Genomic DNA, 19,314 nt, shown 5'->3' with positions numbered 1-19,314 from the left:
ATGCACCAGTCACGTATATCTCACGCGACATGGCGCAACAAATGCAACGGTCACCCGTGACTCTTTCGGTCACAATTCGGTCACACCCCACATACATTCTGTCGGCCAGCCTCAGATGCATATATAATCAATGTAAAAGCTATAGACATCTTGTATACAGTGTGTAGAGCACAATCAATTCAAAGAAGGGGAAAAGGCAGAATATACCGAACAAAAGCAGTACATTAGGAAGATAGCTCATCGCTCCGTCAATCCAGCGTGATTTTCAGCTGTTCCAATGGTATCGGTACAAAGTTGTCCAAGTCAACAGATCGGGAGCGTAGCTCGGCCTCGCACTGGGTCGGTACAAGCTTTCGGATCAAATCTGGCCGAACAGAGAGCTCTGCAATGAAAAATCCCCGTGGTCAGTGAGTGACTTTCTGCAATGCGTGATACCACTCACCTTCTCTAGTGAAATCGAAAAGAAGAGGGAACTCTTTCCCATTCGGCATCCTGGCTCCTTCCACCCGAAGTTCATCGAAGAATGGGTGGACCATTGCCTCCACAGCACTCAACCTAGCCCCTGGGGTGTACTCTAGCAGCTTAGCGACCAAATCTATCGCTTCTGGTGCAGTACGTGGTCGGAAAACCTGATGTCCCAAACCTAGTTAAGTAGAAAGTCGGGATACAATGTGCCGACTATACCATACCTTCGAGAAGGGATGAGGCTTAATTTGTGGGAATTTGTGTTCCATGTAGTTCGGATTCATGGTCTTGATCTGCTCCCTTGAAGGGGTACCAAGAACTTTGATGATTTCCACAAGTTGGTCGATACCACTCTCCCCAGGGAATAGGGGTTGTCCCAACATCAACTCTGCCATGACGCAACCGGTGGACCATATATCTTATACACAATGCGCATTAGCCTCCAAATTCCACGTTATGCCCAATCGCTTACCGATGTTAGTCGTGTAGTTGGTAGCTCCAAATATAAGCTCTGGAGCCCTGTAGTATCTTGAGCAAATGTAGCTAACGTTCGGTTCCCCAGCTATCAATATCTTTGCAGAGCCAAAATCACATAACTTCAAAACTCCTGTCGCAGGGTTCAGCAGCAAGTTCTGGGGTTTAATGTCCCGGTGACAAATGCCAACCGAGTGTATGTACGCGAGAGAGCGCAGGAGTTGGTACATATACAGTTTAATTTGCAACATTGGCATCGGTTGCTTCAACTTGGCATAGTGGCGGCTGGCGCGATAAACAGTCTCGGGAACGTATTCGAGCATGAGGTTGAGATATACCTCATCTTTCTATGAGTAGATGAGCGAATGCAACATAAGGAGACTAAAATATCTCGAAATATTGAAGACATGCCTTGTCACCATTGGAGTAGAAGAATGCTTTCAAGTCGACGACATTGGGATGGGAGACCAGCCTCATGATCTGTAGTTCACGATTCTATCCAATCAAAATTTGGGTCACCGTTTGAATCAGAAATCATCAATCAGCAACACCCCTTCAAATCGAAAGCATAGCCATCGCGTGGCTACAGAAGAGAGTGGTCCTTAATATTGGAACATACCTTAAATCTCTTGTCCTGCAGGACCTTCTTGATAGCGATATCTTCACCATCGTTTGGTGCACCCACTAACTTTGCCTGAAAGACAACACCAAACGAGCCATTTCCAATGACTTTACAGTTGCTGTATGATATTTCCCTCGTGTCCGCGGTCTTTCCATCGGAGGCAATAACCTTGACGACTTTGTGGGGATCGTCGATGGCTGTTCGATAACGATGATTATTAGGAAGGGATGTTACCGATGTAAGCTCGAAACCAATTATGGGACAAGATAATCATAAAATAAGCAACACAAAAGTCATCCCATGATGAATATGCTTGATACAATGGGAAGAATAATAGCAGGCAATATCCTAAAGAAACAGAGAAAAAAGAACGCACGAGATATCTTGACGCCATTTATTGGTACGTGAGTTGACATCTCAAAATACAGCAAATTTCCAAGAATAACACAGCTCCTTCACGGTTGAATAGGGAGTCGGCAGGAGGATAAAAACGCTAGCTCAGTAGTTCCGGGCTACCCACAAGCCGACTGAAGTAGAGATGCAATTTGAGAAGAAAGATAACAGCTGATCAGAATACGACAAGGATAGCGGACAGTGCGAGAAAGGGTGAGGAGGAGGAAAAAAGACTGCGAGACAGACTGGTCGCGGTCGAGGAGAAGGATGACCAGATCCTGTGACCTCTGATTAACCGCCAAACAAGCGCAAATAGTGCGGAAGATTACCACATCGATACTAGCATCATACCCAAGGTTAAATGTAGCTCTCCGCAAAAGAATTTAAAGGGGAGCTCGCTTACTAGTACTCCAAACTTTTGATATTCCTGAGCCTGTCAGTAATTAAACGAGTTTGATTCTGTCACAATTTACTAGCAAACATATATTAGATTCATATAGCTAAATGAATATATAAATATTCAGGTGAAAACTTGGTCAACATTCATTCCTCCTCTGGCATAACCATCTACATTTTTGTTACATTTTCTCAAAAATAGAGCAAAGAGGTTGAGTTTAATATTTTCTTGATCTGCACTGGAGGAAGCCCAAAATTAGCTAGTCAAAAAAACTTCTCAAAGCTGCTTGTGGCAGTTTTGCATGGTACTTTTTGCAAGCTTTTATACAAGTTAAATTGGGTGAAATTGTTCTAGACATGCAGCCACCACAGCTTTGAGTCTATCTAGTGTACAAGGTGTTGAAAATACAGGTGCAAGTGTCTACGAAGTGGAGATATTGGAGTAGTGACCAAACTAGGCAGGCCTAGTGAATGGGATGGCCCATGCACCATCAGATGACAATTTTTGTTTTGCTTCCATTAGCTGATATATAGCTCCTTTTTATAAATAAGACACCTTAGAGTTTTCCATCCAACTTTGAGGTGAGATATCTTCTATTCTATGTAGTTTCACCTAACTCACATTAACTCTTCATGTAGCCTTTTGCGTTTTGCTAGATAAAACAAGATGCTATACTGCCCAGAATTCAGATTAATCCTAGATTCTACCTGTAACAACCAAGAGTTAGTTACTCTGGCGCACAACTCAGACAAGCAAAAGAGCAATGAGGGGGAGTGGTTACCCCTTAGGTAGGACCGAGTAAGTTATGGGTAAACAACAGGAGGACTCACTGAGGAGTCTCCTGGATCTATTGAGGTTTATATACTACTACAGGGTGTTTGTACTTATGTACTATATAGTTGATGAAAGCAGTGGCTGATGATGTCAGAGGGCGCAGCCTGTGTGACCAGCTCCACTGCGTGAGATACTTGTATCTAAAAATAAAAGGAAGGCAGCACAGCGCAAGAAGGTGGAGTTTGAACAAAAGGAAAGTGCCGCCTGGCACCGTGTGTGAAAACTATAGAAGAAAGTTAGATAGGAGAATGAAAGTTAAAGGTCCGAAAATTGTGTATCGTAACACTACCCATACTTCTCTAATACTATTAAAGCAATCAACGGGACACATATTCCATGCAGCCCCCCTCCAAGTATTATATGTTGAAAAACTGCCTTCCTAAAGCTTGCTGCTCACTTGAATTACACTTTTTTTATGTCCTGATTGCCTCAGAAGTTTCCACAACAGATGCTGTCATTTATGTTGGCACCATATTTGCATTTGTAAAGGGAAATCCTATCTTGCTGATGCTGGCTTTGCATTGTGTGGGAAGCTGTTAATCTCATATGGTGGGGAATACTCTTATCTTGCCAAATAGAGCTATGTGGCTGACAAGCCCAAGAATAAGCATGAATCATTCAATTCTGCCAAGCACGACCCAAAAATTGTGTTAAATGGATCTTTGGGGTATTTGGGGGGAAGGGAGAACATCATTTCAAGATCTTTGTGTGCTTTTGAAAAAGTTTTTGAAGATGGTGCCAACTTACAAGTGTATATCTCTTTAGCCAGTATTAGATAAACCATACCCTTAAGGACTGTGCCTGTTACAGTGCTCAAGGCACTTCCATGGCACTTGAGGGTGAAATTAAGTCTGGGTATTCACATGTGTGTAAAGTAGCTATATGGCTTAATTGATTCACAGATTAAGAGATTATTAGTGACAATTTTACCATTGAAACTTAATTTTATAACTTTCATACTGCATAAAGTTTGTATTGTGTTTGTTGCCCCTTCTTCTCATATACAGTATACTTTGTATATTATTAACTGTATAATATACATGTACAAACAACTTATAGTAGTATATATACCCACCGATAAATTGGAGACCCCTCGGCAAGTTCCTCTGTTGTCTATTAACAGGTTCAAGCCAATAAATGCAGACACCACCACCACCATCTCTCCACCATCGCCACCACTGCTACCTCCTCTCCACCACCACCTTGTCAGGCAATGAATATGAAGCTATATAACAACAACGGATATCTGGTCAAGTCCCTGAAGAGGGCGGTGAATCAGAGTACTGTGTCAGGCAACAAATACGAAGCTATATAACAAAGCCCAATGTCTGGTCAAGTCCTTCCTTGAAGGCGGTGAATCAGAGTATGAGAATGAAGAGTATCGGTAAGAGCGCAAATCCAAACTAATATTGAACTGGAGAACAATACATCAAGTATGTACTTCTCTATATAGTGAACGACGATGGTCAGACCGAGAAAGGGAAGTACTGAGAAAGTGGTCTGACCAGCTAGCTAACCAATAAGAAAAGAAAGAAGAAAGTGGTCCGATCTATCGTCTTTACTAATCGTACGAGAAAGTGTATTGGTAAGGGATGTATGATTGGCTGTATCAGTAAGCCCATGAGAAGGCGCTGACTCACAACCTTCTTCGCTTATCAATATTCCTCCGAAGTATCCCCAGACATAGCACTGGATCGTGACTATGTCATCTGGATATCTTCTCGAGGGTCGACAACGAGTCTACCTCGTTGTAGGTATGATAGAACGTGAGTGTGAAGAGAGAATAAGAAGAAAAATGATAAAAGTAATAAGACACCTGCTGTAATCTCTAGTCCAAGGGCAAGAGGAGTGACGGGGATTGAGTCTGCTAACCACGACATGACGGGAATGCGATAAGAAAAATCGATTCCTCACATTAGCTCCCCTTTTATAAGACTCGTGTCCTCATGAGTCCGGATGCGGCACTTTGGAACTTGTTACTAATCCAATCAAAGAGCATGGGAGGTTTGGAAGTGGCGGTGTAGTTTTCGTAAGGACGGAAGTGGAGAGAAGCGGTAATAATCCGAGGGGCGGCTGGATTTGTTTTATGGAAGGCGGCGAGTAAATCAGCGACATGCGTAAGATTGGTGTCGGGTTCCCAAGTTCGTTCGGAGACTGGATAACCATGCCAGTGAATGAGGTAGTCGAGTTTACTACCTTTCAGTTTGGTCGGTCTGGAAGCGATTATACTCTCTACTTCGTATTCGTCTATTCCTTCCACGATTTCGGGTGGTGGTCGCGAGGAAATTGGTTGATTGATGAATTCGGGAGCGTGGTATGGGGAGAGGATGGCTTCGTTGAACACGGGATGAATGGACTTCCAACTTTTAGGGATATCGAGTTGATAGGCGGAGGGTCCGACCTTTTGGGTGACTTTGAAAGGTCCGAAGCGTTTATCGTCTAATTTCTTCATTGGTCTATCCGTTGTGATGTTATGCCCTTCTAACCAGACTTTGTCGCCAGCTTGGTACTCCCGGGAGGGGGATTTCTTACGGTCGTAATACTTCTTCAGATTCTCGTTTGCTACAAGAAGGGAGGATTTCGTGATATCGTGGAGTTTTTTCATTTGTTCGCTAAATTCTGCTGCAGAAGCGGAACGAGGGGATAACGTGGTGGTGATATTCGTTCTTGGGTGTAACCCATAGTTCAAAAAGAAGGGTGTTTGATTCGTTGCGGTATGGAGGTGGTTGTTGTATGTAAACTCAGCAATGGAGAGCCAGTCTGCCCAGTCATCTTGTCGATGATTTATAAAAACGCGGAGGTAGTGCTCTAGATCCTGGTTGATCCGTTCGGATTGTCCGTCTGTTTGAGGGTGATAGCCTGTAGAGAGGCCTGGTGTTATCCCCATTAGGTCGTAGAAGTCTTTTGTGAATCGAGACATGAATTGAGGACCTCGATCGGAGACGATCTTTTCAGGAATTCCGTGGAGTCGTATTACATTATCTCGGAGTTGTCGTGCATAACCAGCCGAGTCGAGAGTGACGAAGGTGGGGACAAAATGGGCCATTTTACTAAATCGGTCAACAAAGACCTGAACGGCGGTGTAGCCCTTGGATTCCGGTAATGCGCCTATGAGATCGGTGGTGATAATCTGCCAAGGCCGATCTGGTATCGGGTTCGGGTGTAGAGGGGCGTTAGGCTTTGTCCGATGTGCCTTGGTGCGTTGACAGCTCTCGCACCCTCGTACATACCGTCTGATATCAGTACGAAGACTGGGCCACCAGAGCTCTCGGTTCACTCGTTCAAACATTGTTCTTTCTCCTGGGTGTCCAGCCAGGGCTTCGTCGTGATGATCTTTCAATATTCGCGCCCTTAGTTCGTGATTTCGGGGAACGTATACTCGGTCAGCTAAAGGGATCGGGTAGGAACTCGTCGCGGACTCTCTCTTGATCCAGACGATCCTATCCTTCATCTTCCAGGTGTCCGGCTTCTCTTTCAAGTTCTTCCTTACTACGTCGTCTTGTTTCTGGAAGCTTTGACGTATATCTGGTAGGTATCCTTCGTTGGTGTCAAGTAATTCGAAATGTACGTCGGGGAGAAGTATCTGATCTTCGTTATCGTTTGTGCCTTTAGGATGATCGATCCGTCTGCTTAACAGGTCGGCCTTCGTATTCTGATTTCCTTTGACGTGTTCCATCTTAAAATTATAATCTGCAAGCTGGGATGACCATCGAGCTTGGCGTCGATTGTATTTCTGTGGTTGACGGAAGTAGAGGAGGTTTTGGTGATCTGTGAAGATGGTGAAGGGGTGTTTCGATCCTACAAGGTGATGTCGCCATTCATCTAACGCCGTCATGACTGCGAGCATCTCTTTGTCGTAAATTTCATAGTTCCGTTCTGCAGGGGTAAGGGCTTTCGAGAGGAACGCTATGGGTCTGAATTTGTCGTTTTGTTTCTGGGATAGGACGGCTCCTACAGCGAAGTCAGAGGCGTCGGTTTCTAGTTTGAATGGGTCGTCGTCATTTGGTATAGCAAGGGTGGGGGCAGTAGTGAGCATTTTCTTCAACGTTTCAAAGGACGTCTCTTGTTCGTCTTTCCAGGTCCAGTCAACTTTTCCGGTGAGCACAGTGAGTGGTTTCGCAATTCGTCCGTAGTCTTTAACAAATCGTCGATAGAAATTGGAGAACCCTAAGAATGATTGGAGTTCCCTTTTGTTCTTTGGTGCGGGCCAGTCAGCGACCGCTGCGACTTTTAACGGATCCATACGGATAGTGTCTTTGGAGATGATCATGCCTAAGTACTCGACTTCCTGTTTCTCGAATTCGCACTTCTCTGGTTTAAGATACAACTGATTTTGTTGCAGGATACGGAGGACTTTGGTGACTATTTGACGATGTTCTTCGAGTGTTTCCGTGAAGATCATAATATCGTCTAAATATACAATAACTTTTCCTTCCGTGATCATTTCTCTTAGGAGGTGGTCCATCATGGTCTGGAAGGTTGCTGGCGAGTTGGTAAGTCCGAAAAACATGACGAGGGGTTCGAACAGGCCGCGATTGGTCCTGAAAGCGGCCTTGTGTTCGTCTCCTTCTTGGATTCGGACGTTGTTGTATCCCCATCGTACGTCTAGTTTCGTGAAGTAATTGGCACCTTTGAGTTTATCAATGAGTTCGGATATGAGGGGGAGGGTGTAGCGATTCTTTATGGTAAGCTCATTCAGCTTGCGATAATCTTGGACAGGGCGTAGTGAGCCATCTTTCTTTTTGATAAAGAAAAATGGCGATGCGTAAGGTGATTTGGATACTCGAATCCGTCCACTTGTTAGATTTTCGTTAAGGAATTCGTCTAGATGGTGTTGTTCGTCTCGGCTAAGAGGGTACGTTTTGCAGTCAAGACCATTAGCCTCGGGTATTAACTCAATTGCATGGTCCCAAGGACGTTTCGGGGGAAGTTTGTCAAATGATTCTTTGGTGAAGACGGGTTCGAATTCATGGTAGATTGGAGGAACGACATCTCGGAAAGTAAGCTTTGACTTTGCCTTTTCGGAGGATTCGGCGATTTGTTGACTTTTAGTGGCAAATGCGTTCAATTCTAGCTGTGTTATCTCCATAATTTGTGTTTCAAGATCGACGGCTAGAACTTTATCCCCTTCTTCAGGATGATACTCCGGATCATCAGCAGGGAAGGTAATCTTGTTGGTCCGCCAATCAATTGTTGGATTTGTCAGTATCAACCAGTCGTATCCAAGCAGTATGCGTGGTGAAAGTAGAGATGCTACGATGACATCTATCAAATGTTCTTTCCCTTTCACATTGATGTGAAGAGTGATATAGTGTGTTACTTTCTGGGATCGACCATCGGCTCCTGCAGCGTCAAGAGGGACGGGCAGAGGCGTAGTATTGAGGGTATACTTGTCAACCAGGCTTCGATTGATAACCGAGTTAGTGCAACCAGAGTCGATAAGGGTTGGGACGGTGAATGTCTGTCTGTCGTCTATGGTAGTGACTTGAGAAATGACGTGGAGGCTTCGTTTTGTCGTAGGGTTGTGCGACGAGGTGTAAGCATGGATGCGTTCTATAATGTTCTCTTCGTCGTGGTTCTTTAGCATCTGTATCGCCTGCAGGGTGATATGCTCGTAGTGATCTTTATGGGCCCAGTTTCGTAACAGAGCTCTTGCTCTTTCTGGCTTCTGGTCTTTGATTCGTCTGGCCAACCATTCCGGTGAATGTGGCTTCGCGTAGGTTTCGGTTACAGCACGTAGATGTTGATCAACTCGTTTCATTGCAGTCGTTGGTAATGTACGAGGGTTAAATACAATGTTTCGGGTCAGAGAGTCCGTGCTTACTCCTGACCTTTCTGAAAATCCTTCGGGGGTGCTTCAATTTCTTTTAATGACGATGTAGTGGGAGTGTCTTTGGTTTCCTCCGTTTCCATATATCGTATTGCCATCTTTCCATGTGGGCAATTTCTAGCAATGTGGCCTCGTTCGCCACAGTTGTAACAAGTAACATTCGGGTTGGGCCGATGTTGTCTCTGTGTGTTGGAACTCCCAATCTCCATAGGTACACCTGATCCTCCAAACGTTCCTGCTGTGTTTGGATGGACTGCATTCTGGGGCGGTGGTCTATGAGACGGAGTATAATACGGTCGCTGTTGGATATACTGTGGTCTTCGCGTCTCTGTTCGCGGTACTGTCTGTCGATGCTGTGGCGGAGGATAGTGTTGGTTCTGCTGATAGCGTGGTTGATATCGTTGGTACTGAATTGGCAGCCTCTGTTGAGGTGGTTTATCTCTCTTCCTTTCCAGATTAAGCTCTTCATTTCGCTGTTCCCATTTCCTTGCTGCTGTCTTCCACTCTAAGTACGTGGTGGGTAGGTTTTCCTGTTGCGAGATACGATCACGAAGGAATTGAGAGAGGTTGCGGCGAAGGATACTGTGAATGAACGGATAACTTTCATCTGCGTCTGGTGGTAATCCCGCTTCCATGAGTTTGGATTCGAGTCCTCCAAAATATGCGTCTACCGTCATCTCTCGCTGTTCGTAATCGTGAAGGGCAATCTCTGCTTTCAACTTGAGATGGGGGTCCAAGAATTCGTTATCTAACTCCTTGATGAATTCTGAGATAGTTCCCCAATTCCGCGGTGCAAATAGGTCTCCTAGCACTGCAGTTTTGTTGTTGAAATTCGCCTTCCATGTATGACAGGCGTCATTGGCTTTATCGGACGAGATCCGGGATAGTGCAAAGAGGATTTTGGAGGAGTTGGTTTGGAAACTTCTGGGATAGGCGAAAAAGTAGTTTGCTAAAGCGTTCTTCCAGTCAACGTATGTTTCCTTTTTACCGATGAATTCGAATGGAGGAGTGGCAAGGACAGCTTTACTTCCTTGATTTGTTTCGTCGGCCATTGCTGCTGCTAGATCAGGTTCAAGGTCCAAAGATTCCTGATCGAACCAATCGTCAGGTTGGTTTTCGGGTTCTGGAGTTGGAGGTGGGGGAGGAAAGTTTTCTGGTCCTGCTGATTGATACAGATCGTCTGGTTCTAGAGCTTCAGCCGCAGCTCCTAGAGATTGTGGGGGAGGTGTGTCGGGAGTGACCAGAGGACGGGGTTCTCGATAGGGCTCCAGATTTTCAACGGGTTAGATAACGGGTTTAGATAACAAGTCTTTCTAGATAACTGGTCCTTTTTATTTACTCAAAGTCTGGGTCAAACGTAAAATTACTAGGGAAGTCTCCTCCTTCTGCTTCTCGGGGTCTCCAGTATTCTACGCTTTGAGTAGACTCTTCACTTTCCGACTCGGTTTCGCTGCTAGATTCTCCTCCAAGTATATCTGTTAATGAACTTCCTGTTTCTCGTTCTATCCTTTCTGCGCAAGGTGCAAAAAGTTGTTCAACCGACGGGATGAGCGGTGCTTCTCCTCTCCGACCTTGGTAGGTGTAAGAGTATTGCGAATAGATACGAGTTCGTGAGCTATGGTTGATAACGGCCCAGAAATCGCTTTGGAGTACTGTAACAATGAAACGTTCGGGGTGATCAGATTGTTGGTTAACAACGAATGGAGTGAGGATTTCCAGGATCCAGTAATATTCGTCGACGTATTCTGAAACGTGTCGAATGTTGTCGATTTCGGTCGTGTAGTCTTCTCCGTCACGGGATTTCCTCTGAGCAGTTGCGATGAGCTGATCAAATCGTGCTAACGCAGCAACAACTCGTCGAATATGATCTTTAGTAGAGGGCGTGACAATGATAATGGAAGTGCTGTGTTGAAGACCAAACCGCGGCCCGAATGCGTCAAGATCGTGGACTTCAGGGAGGTAGAGAGTTCGGCGAAGTCGTGTCAGATATTGGACAATAGAAAGGTGGTCTAGATGATTGCCGATGCAGAAGTACTGGATGGGTTGGTAACTGACAGGAGAGGCGGAGTAGGTGTCGTAGTAGTCAGATGTAAAAAATGAGGACGGGATATCGTAGGTAGGTTCCTCGTTAGGCCTCTTCCTTAACACAATGCCACAAAGCAAGGTGTGTTCGAAATCGTAAGGGAGGAGGCGGCTGGGTATGTCTGGAAAAATGAGAGGGCGGATTCGATAAAGATCGAGAAGATCTGGGATGTGGCTCTGCGAAATAAGTTGCAGGTTTCGTTCTTGTACGTTGGCTATTCCTTTCAAAAGTTTAACCCTCTGAGTGTTCTCGTAACTCGGGCGTACTAGGCTTTCGAAGTAGTCTATCAACGGAATTTGTTCGTGCCGCAGGGATATGAAGATTAAAAGTTCTCTCCGTGCTCTGTCGGAGATGTTGGAGTATCTCCTCGAGACTGCGAGAATTTCTCCTACAGATGGCGGAATGGTAAAAAATGGATTGGGTGAGAGCGAGTGCGTCGTTTATGTCGAGGATGATATCCTCGATCGGATCAATTGGTGAAGACGAAGCAGAGGAGTCTTGATACAACTCAGTGATCTGTTCGATCGTTCCTTCCTCGTCTGGAGTACGGGCTTCGGTAGGGACGGGGAGGACCGGGAGCTGTTTGTTGAGAGTTGCGAGGAAATCTCTCTGGTGTCTGCGGTCCGCTTCTGATACCCACTCTTCTGAGAGCTGTTGGGAGGTAGACACGATGGAGGTATACGACGTCGCTGACGAGTCCGGTTTGTAGATATCTGATGATGGCAAAGAACGCAAAGAATTGGACGAGAGCGGTGATGGTAGAGAAGGCGTCCAGTTTGAGAAGACTGAACGACAATAGGTGTAATAGGGTGGATAGTGAGAGGTTGATGACGATAGTGAGGAGAGGGATAGGGATGGTAGAGAGGTGGAGAAGGTGATGATGAAGGTTTAGACCGGTGCAGTGGCAACGACAGTCTTTTTCAGGGTGTAGGGAAACGGTTTTCCAAAGAGGGGCTCTGGAAAAGGATTCGAGGTAGGTGAGTTCAATATTTTGTCAGGCAACAAATACGAAGCTATATAACAAAGCCCAATGTCTGGTCAAGTCCTTCCTTGAAGGCGGTGAATCAGAGTATGAGAATGAAGAGTATCGGTAAGAGCGCAAATCCAAACTAATATTGAACTGGAGAACAATACATCAAGTATGTACTTCTCTATATAGTGAACGACGATGGTCAGACCGAGAAAGGGAAGTACTGAGAAAGTGGTCTGACCAGCTAGCTAACCAATAAGAAAAGAAAGAAGAAAGTGGTCCGATCTATCGTCTTTACTAATCGTACGAGAAAGTGTATTGGTAAGGGATGTACGATTGGCTGTATCAGTAAGCCCATGAGAAGGCGCTGACTCACAACCTTCTTCGCTTATCAATATTCCTCCGAAGTATCCCCAGACATAGCACTGGATCGTGACTATGTCATCTGGATATCTTCTCGAGGGTCGACAACGAGTCTACCTCGTTGTAGGTATGATAGAACGTGAGTGTGAAGAGAGAATAAGAAGAAAAATGATAAAAGTAATAAGACACCTGCTGTAATCTCTAGTCCAAGGGCAAGAGGAGTGACGGGGATTGAGTCTGCTAACCACGACATGACGGGAATGCGATAAGAAAAATCGATTCCTCACATACTGAGGTTGAAGAGTATTGGTATAAGCGCAAATCCAAACTAATATTGAACTAAGGAAATAATACATTGAGTATGTACTCCTTATATAGTGAACAGCAATGGTCAGACTAGCAAACTAACCAATAAGAAAAGAAAGAGAAAGTGGTCCGATCTATTGTATTTACTAATTGTGTGAGAAAGAGTATTGGTAAGAGGTGTACGATTGGCTGTATCAGTAAGCCCATGAGAAGGCGCTGATTCATAGCCTACCTTGCTTATCTATATTCCTCCGAAGTATTCCCGAACATAGCATTAGATTATCGCTATGTCATCTGGATATCTTCTCGTGGGTCTACAATGGTTCTCCTTTGTTGTAAGTATAATAAAATATGAGTGTGAATGGAAAATAAGAAGAAAAAAAATAAGAGTAGTAAGATACCAGCTGTAATCTCTAGTCCAAGGGTGAGAGGAGTGACAGGGAATGAGTCGGATAACCATGACATGATGGGAATGCAATGAGAAAAATTGATTCCTCACACATAGTGCTCTGTAGCCAAAGCTCTGAGTGTCAGTTGCTATAGTGCCTGTTGAGGTAAATAAGAGTATGACTATGAACTACAACCATCAAACTCTATTCCACTTTACATGCTGTCATGCACCAAAGTTGATTGGTAGCATAGGCAGGTGTCAATAATGAAGCAAATATTCAAAAGACTTGCCTTCACACCACACAGGCACAGTTGTTTTTTTTAAACTTGTGGCTAATCAGCACCCACCTGTATTAGGCAATCAAGTTGCACTCACTTTCCATTTGGTACTTTCTGTGTTTTAGCATTTCAGCAGATTTTTGTGTCGCCACTGGCTACACTTTGCACCCTTGCTTTCATTGTTTTTCCTTACCCTACTTAGCCCCACCATGGGCCCTTTACTGTCTTTTCTATTCTCACCAGATGGCCGTTTCTGGATCTCTATCTTAATCCACTTTTTTGTCACCCCTTCACTCCTACTTGTCTTCCTTGCCCCTCCGCCTCAGGTGGTCCACTGCAACCAGACCATTGGTAAAGCCATGGAACTGTTGGATTTGGACTGGGTGGTGGACTGGTTGCTCCAGTTTTTTTTTTTTGGCAGAACATTTATTTGCAGTGCAATTATTCTTGATTTTTGAATCATTTTTATGGACACATTTTTTAGAATGCCTGACTGACAACAAAGGAACTGCGTTGATATTGATATTACCCTTGCCTCGCTTTTTTTGACTGCATCTTCCCATGAGATCATGATTTTCTTGCATTCTTTCTGCTATTGGAATTTATTTTATGGCTGTACAAACCTGTTACATTACTTACATAACATTTGTTGTTCTATCCCTTTCTTTTCCTTATTTTGACAATCTTATTCTGTACTACCTATGCAGGATTTGTCAGCATATATTCCTTCCTTCATATGCTTTCTCATTCTTTTTGCATAGCTATGCTGTGCATAGCCTTCCTTTCTTTTACTATATAAACCCCTGTATTCTACCTTGTAAAATGAATAAAATCCAATCCAGAATTCTTCTTTAATCTCAAGTCTACTGTTCACTGCTATTTGTGATCCAGTGTGGTCACAATACTTCCCACTGCTACTACTGTTAACTGCTGTCATTGTCACTCATCACTTTTGAAGTCATTGTTATCCCTTTCAATTAGAGTCCTTCTGAGCACTACAGTCTGTGTGTCAGGAGCCTGATATTACTTGGAACCTCATCACCGTGTCATTCTCAAACCTACCTTGTGCTACAATTAGCAAGGTAGTTCTTGTCTATACTCATCCCAAAGCCCCTATCTTCTATCTTCCAACTATCCCTCCCCCTCAAAACCCACACTCATACATTTCTGGATTTTACTTTGAAGGATCATTATATGTACCACCCTATGAACAACCAGACCACTCCACTGTTCTAGGAGGCAAAGCCCATAAACAAGTTCTGTGGAATCTGGGAGGATTGTTTGTTAGATTGTTTTTTGTGTGTGGTTTTCTAACAGCATTTCTCATCATCAACAACACATTCTTCTTGATGTATGCAAAACTCCTTTCTAATTTGGACTTTGGATTTTGGAATTTCTTCAACTCATACTTAGCAATCCATTCATTACTATTTTAACCTCAGTCTCTATTTACAAGACTGAGGTAGGATTAGTATTACCATACCTAGAGATACTGTTACGATACACAATTTTGGGACTTTTATTTTTCATTCTCCTCTTGAACTTTATACTGTAGTTTTCACACACTGTGCCATGCGGCACTTTCCATTTTGTTCAAACTCCACCTTCTCGCACTACACTGCCTTCATTCTTATTTTAGCTACAAGTCTCTCACGCAGTGGAGCTGGTCACACGGGCTGCGCCCTCTGACATCATCAGCCACTGCTTTGATCAACTGTACAGTACATAAGTACAAACACTCTGTATTAGTATATATACCTCAATAGATCAAGGAGACTCCTCAGCGAGTCCTCCTGTTGTATCCTCACAACTAACTTGTTGAAGCTTAAAGGGTAACCACTCCCTCATCATCCTCTCTATAGCTTGTCTGAGTTGTGCGCCGGAGTAACAAACTCTTGGTTGTTACAGATACACCATATATAATTCTGATGAACAGAAGACTAATAGACTGTAAGTAAAATTGTATGTAGTAGAAGAACAAACATGTTGCTCACCTCAGTCTGAATACTTGAGAACTGAGGTGGCAACATGCTGTGTAGCTGAATTCTAACACAGGATTATGTAACTGTTTGCCTATGCTAGAGCTGCCTCAAGTAAAAACAACACAATACTAATTATACCATTAGTCTTTCTTTTCATTCACTAGAAATATTCACTATTGCCAGCTCATCAGTGCCTATGTGGTACTACTGTGATACTACAGCATCAGGCAATTTATCCGGTGGCTATGGCTCGATTGTGTCCTTCCTGGTGCATCTGCAATTATATATCCAGTGTTCAAGACCCTCAGAGTGCAGGAACAGGCATGTAAGAAGGATTATTTGGCAAACAACTGCTGCAAAATGCATGCACAGTGCTTCTTATATACCAAACAAAAGTGAATACCATTTGAAAAGCATGAAATAGCCAGAAGTGGCTGGATTTATAAGGTAAAAACTTTGGGCAACACTCCAAATGTTTGCTTTATAATTTCTACATCCGGTTGCTACCCATATGGAAAAACAAGAAGCCATTCAATGGGAGGGATGGATCAACAACACATTAGTACTTTTGACTCTTATGGATAAGCCCTGACTTGTAGAAAACCTAAAATATAACTTGCTAATTTCTACTGGACTTGATATTTTTCACGAATACTTCAGGTAGTGTTCACAGTGTGCTCATGCAAAGCTGCTTTGATATATTTTATAAATACATGCTTGAGTACCATCAGCTGACAGTAATCTATATTTACCGACGCAGTGCCATGAAAGCTACATCTTAAATGTGTTCAAATTATGGTCATCGTGATGATCTCTAGTTCATGACGTCGGACTCCAAACAGTCACGGTCGATGCAAAGCCATCAACGTTGTCGGCCCAATTGATTATGCCATCCTGGTTGACACTCAACTGGTATGTAGAACCAACAGTCGACAAGCTGTAGATGGCAACTGAAGAGGTCGAGTCAGTGTTGACGATTTGTGGGTTGCAAGTATTGTTAGTTAAGCAAGTTTGACTGTAATTCTGGACGATTAAGGGACATGAGCATGTATACGAATAAATTATCGAGTGAATCATGTCTCACCTGGAAGAAGCTGTAATGCCCAGCTCCTAATCAAATTCGAGCGCTTGAGTGAACTGAGTTTGACTACTCAATAGAACAAACACATACCAAATATTATGACGTTCTGAGACGATTCAACCCAGACAGCCCAAGCCATATTCATACCGTTGTCAAACGTGGGATCATTATAGGCACTGTTGATGCTGAAAGGGGTGGGGGGTGCAGGATCCGGTTGATAATACGGCTGGATAACCCTTCATATCCTGCCTTTTGGATATTGAAATAAACCACTCACTGTCTCAGTTTGAATCAATCCCATGTAATGGTTGCTAGCACCTGCTAAGTTGTACTGGTATAGAGCGTGATGTTCAGCTGTGACGATGTAAGCCTAAGACAATGACTTTCTGGCCGTTCTAGAATCAGACTTACAAGCTGCGAAACAAAGTCTAGTAAGAAAAGCATTTTCAGGAAAATCATACTACGTTGAGACTCACATGTACCGATCATCCAAACAGGCCCTGCGGATTCGGAAAGAATTCCCCGTCCGCTGAAAATGGTCAATTGGGAAGTGCCATCTCCATCGAGATCATGATCAGCTAGCCAAACCCAAGTTCCCTATGAAACAAGATTGAGTTGCTAGCTACAATGAGGAAGGAAGTCCATACTTCGAGATAAGCTGTAGACCCGGAAGTCAAATGTATGGCAAGGAATGAGGCAAAACACTGGGTGTTATCTGAGCCTGAAGGGCATTGAGCAGTCTCCAGATTTGTTCCCACAGCTGGTGAACGTTAGCACATATGAATCCGACGAGCTTACGAACAAGCGTACCTCCACCAAGTCTAAATACATTTAGTTAGAATCTACACACTCTTTCAGTAACGTGGTTTCGTACGCACCTGATGTGACTATCCCACATTCCACATGCACCCTGCTCACCGGACGGCTCATGGATGTTCCATTCAATAACTATGGCTCCTGGTGTAGGGCCTTGAGTCGTAAAGACGAAATCTGTGATTTCAGCGACGCCTTCAGAACCCTCAGCGCCGACTTGGACGACAACTTGGGGGTTGGTTTGGTCTGCGAAATTAGAGCCACTGCCCATGATAACAGTCCATGCCTCTCCAACGATTTGACTGCCCGCTGGGACGTTGATGGTTGACGTCACTTTGTACACACCGGCATCAAAGAAGATGATGTAACAACCAGCGTACTAAGAGGAAGTCAGCAAGGCAGGCGAACAAAAATCATATGACAAACCTTGCTGAGCACCGCGTTAATGGCATCCGTATCGTCAGTTACCCCATCACCAACAGCACCTTGGGATTTGACGGTTATGAATTGGTCAACAGCATAATCGAAGTATTGTGGATGGGCTTTCCCGAATATCCTTCCGGCACTGTCGAGCAAGCTTGGGTCCTTATATGCAGCATAAATGTTACCTTGCTCGAAGTTCCCATTGGGGTCTGTTCCAGAGTAAACGTCGCCTTGGCCCCATGATGCAATCGTCATAGTACCTCCAGCCAGGACGACATCACCATTAGCGACTCCGACGGCGGTGGGAACATTGTTGAGTTGGATATTATTGAGTACAAGGGACCCGGCCAGGGTGCCGTTGCTAGCTTCTGATGACTGGACAAATATCGGGGTGTCTGTAACAACGGCATCAATGATGGCTTCTGCTCCAACGGTCTTTGGAAGTGGAAATTAATCAACGAAAACTGGATGCAACGCAAAGACAAACCTGGTCAGCATTCGAGAGACCGCCGGTTAACAGCTCGAAACCAATTGTACAGTTATTGATCGTAACGCCTTGGTAAGTCCATCCTACAAAAAGAGTAAGTACTCCTGTGGAACTATCTCACGGTCCAGAATATATACCCCAATTCCACAATCCGTAAATGGCCGCTGTGCGATATGTTAGAGACCGTGGGTTATTTGTTGGGAGCGTAATCCCACATACCAGCATTTGCATTGTTCACGGTGAGATTGCGTACTGTGAACCTGAAATTTGAGATTCAGAAAGCTGAAGAGAAAATATGATCAGTGCTACCTACTGCTGATTTCCAACCCATATACCGTAGGCGCCCCCATTAAATACGAGATCTGGTGACTATGTTAGTTTACCCCTGTCATTCCTAAGCCACAACGTACCTCCCATAAACCCACCACTTTTGACATGGCCTTCAGTCATATGCAGACGCCATCAGAGTTCAGAGTACGCTCACCTTCCATCTTCCATGAAAAGACCTTCACCACAAACTGATCAGTATCTACTTTAATAGAACTAATCGTATTTACCCCTGTGGTTATTCCCCGCTGCAGTCGACATATCAACTACGATGTTGACAAGTGATGTCGATTGCGAAACCTGCCAGTGGATACCAGTGGCCGTAGCAGATGCAGGCATTTCAGTGAGGTCGATCACGAAGTTCCGTATGGAGCGATAGCTAGATCATCCACGAAACCGTTAGAGCGACATAAGTAACTGAAAGCCCATATATGTACTCACAAGTTGTCCTGGTTTACATACCAGTTGGCACCGTCAGCGTCGTATGGGTCCGCGTCTATGAGTACATTAGCAACTTTTAACTTTTCTTAAGAGGTTGGAAGTATACGTACCAAAAACGGCAATACCACTGAAGTTCGAACTGGCGATTACGGTTGGGGGATTCCTGGCGTCTCCGATGATCGCTGTGTAGTAATAGGCGATAATAGGCGACGACACTACATAAGTTCTACAGAAGTATCAGACAAGGTGGATATCCAATTCGAATATACTAAAATGACTATATTTACCCTGCTGGGAAGTAGACTAGCGCGGAGTGTGCTATACGGCGGGGTCAGCAAGTGAGAGACCGACACT

At 44.2% G+C, this 19,314-nt stretch overlaps 5 protein-coding genes across 5 annotated transcripts in view; 2 read left to right on the top strand and 3 right to left on the bottom strand.

Annotated features, from left to right (window-relative positions):
* Nucleotides 1-96: 96 nt before the first annotated feature.
* Nucleotides 97-2,225, bottom strand: SERLADRAFT_474599 (uncharacterized protein; the record flags this gene model as incomplete). The annotated part of the gene is made up of 7 exons (XM_007321481.1): nucleotides 97-382; nucleotides 443-629; nucleotides 690-883; nucleotides 938-1,286; nucleotides 1,351-1,434; nucleotides 1,559-1,758; nucleotides 1,938-2,225. The coding sequence occupies 7 exons, from the start codon at nucleotides 1,975-1,977 to the stop codon at nucleotides 249-251; spliced, it is 1,188 nt and encodes a 395-aa protein (XP_007321543.1).
* Nucleotides 2,226-8,925: 6,700 nt separating this feature from the next.
* Nucleotides 8,926-9,321, bottom strand: SERLADRAFT_397095 (uncharacterized protein; the record flags this gene model as incomplete). Its single annotated transcript, XM_007321480.1, has 1 exon — nucleotides 8,926-9,321. The coding sequence occupies one exon, from the start codon at nucleotides 9,272-9,274 to the stop codon at nucleotides 9,053-9,055; it is 222 nt and encodes a 73-aa protein (XP_007321542.1).
* A 1,557-nt stretch (nucleotides 9,322-10,878) lies between these two features.
* SERLADRAFT_397094 (uncharacterized protein) lies at nucleotides 10,879-11,028 on the top strand (the record flags this gene model as incomplete). Its single annotated transcript, XM_007321479.1, has 1 exon — nucleotides 10,879-11,028. One exon carries the CDS (start codon nucleotides 10,879-10,881, stop codon nucleotides 11,026-11,028), a length of 150 nt encoding a protein of 49 aa, XP_007321541.1.
* A 385-nt stretch (nucleotides 11,029-11,413) lies between these two features.
* On the top strand, nucleotides 11,414-11,731 carry SERLADRAFT_397091 (uncharacterized protein; the record flags this gene model as incomplete). The annotated part of the gene is made up of 2 exons (XM_007321478.1): nucleotides 11,414-11,529; nucleotides 11,581-11,731. The coding sequence occupies 2 exons, from the start codon at nucleotides 11,414-11,416 to the stop codon at nucleotides 11,729-11,731; spliced, it is 267 nt and encodes an 88-aa protein (XP_007321540.1).
* A 4,335-nt stretch (nucleotides 11,732-16,066) lies between these two features.
* SERLADRAFT_451768 (glycoside hydrolase family 55 protein) overlaps nucleotides 16,067-19,314 on the bottom strand; it is a gene marked incomplete at both ends in the record, with an annotated part of 3,667 nt that continues 419 nt past the window's right edge. The window contains 18 exons of the mRNA XM_007321477.1: nucleotides 16,067-16,411; nucleotides 16,473-16,498; nucleotides 16,560-16,695; nucleotides 16,747-16,823; nucleotides 16,946-17,066; nucleotides 17,117-17,229; nucleotides 17,280-17,290; nucleotides 17,348-17,661; nucleotides 17,709-18,140; nucleotides 18,193-18,275; nucleotides 18,330-18,356; nucleotides 18,412-18,452; nucleotides 18,506-18,554; nucleotides 18,603-18,619; nucleotides 18,677-18,698; nucleotides 18,750-18,898; nucleotides 18,961-19,015; nucleotides 19,071-19,186. Of these exons, the coding sequence (XP_007321539.1) occupies nucleotides 16,208-16,411; nucleotides 16,473-16,498; nucleotides 16,560-16,695; nucleotides 16,747-16,823; nucleotides 16,946-17,066; nucleotides 17,117-17,229; nucleotides 17,280-17,290; nucleotides 17,348-17,661; nucleotides 17,709-18,140; nucleotides 18,193-18,275; nucleotides 18,330-18,356; nucleotides 18,412-18,452; nucleotides 18,506-18,554; nucleotides 18,603-18,619; nucleotides 18,677-18,698; nucleotides 18,750-18,898; nucleotides 18,961-19,015; nucleotides 19,071-19,186 (1,993 nt within the window). The remainder of the gene's footprint in view (nucleotides 16,412-16,472; nucleotides 16,499-16,559; nucleotides 16,696-16,746; nucleotides 16,824-16,945; nucleotides 17,067-17,116; nucleotides 17,230-17,279; nucleotides 17,291-17,347; nucleotides 17,662-17,708; nucleotides 18,141-18,192; nucleotides 18,276-18,329; nucleotides 18,357-18,411; nucleotides 18,453-18,505; nucleotides 18,555-18,602; nucleotides 18,620-18,676; nucleotides 18,699-18,749; nucleotides 18,899-18,960; nucleotides 19,016-19,070; nucleotides 19,187-19,314) is intronic.

The sequence above is a fragment of the Serpula lacrymans genome (genome assembly GCF_000218685.1).
Source record: "Serpula lacrymans var. lacrymans S7.9 unplaced genomic scaffold SERLAscaffold_11, whole genome shotgun sequence".
Taxonomy (NCBI): Eukaryota; Fungi; Basidiomycota; class Agaricomycetes; order Boletales; family Serpulaceae; genus Serpula; species Serpula lacrymans.
The sequence above is the reverse complement of the archived record's forward strand: the minus strand, read 5'-3'. Positions and strand labels throughout refer to the sequence as shown.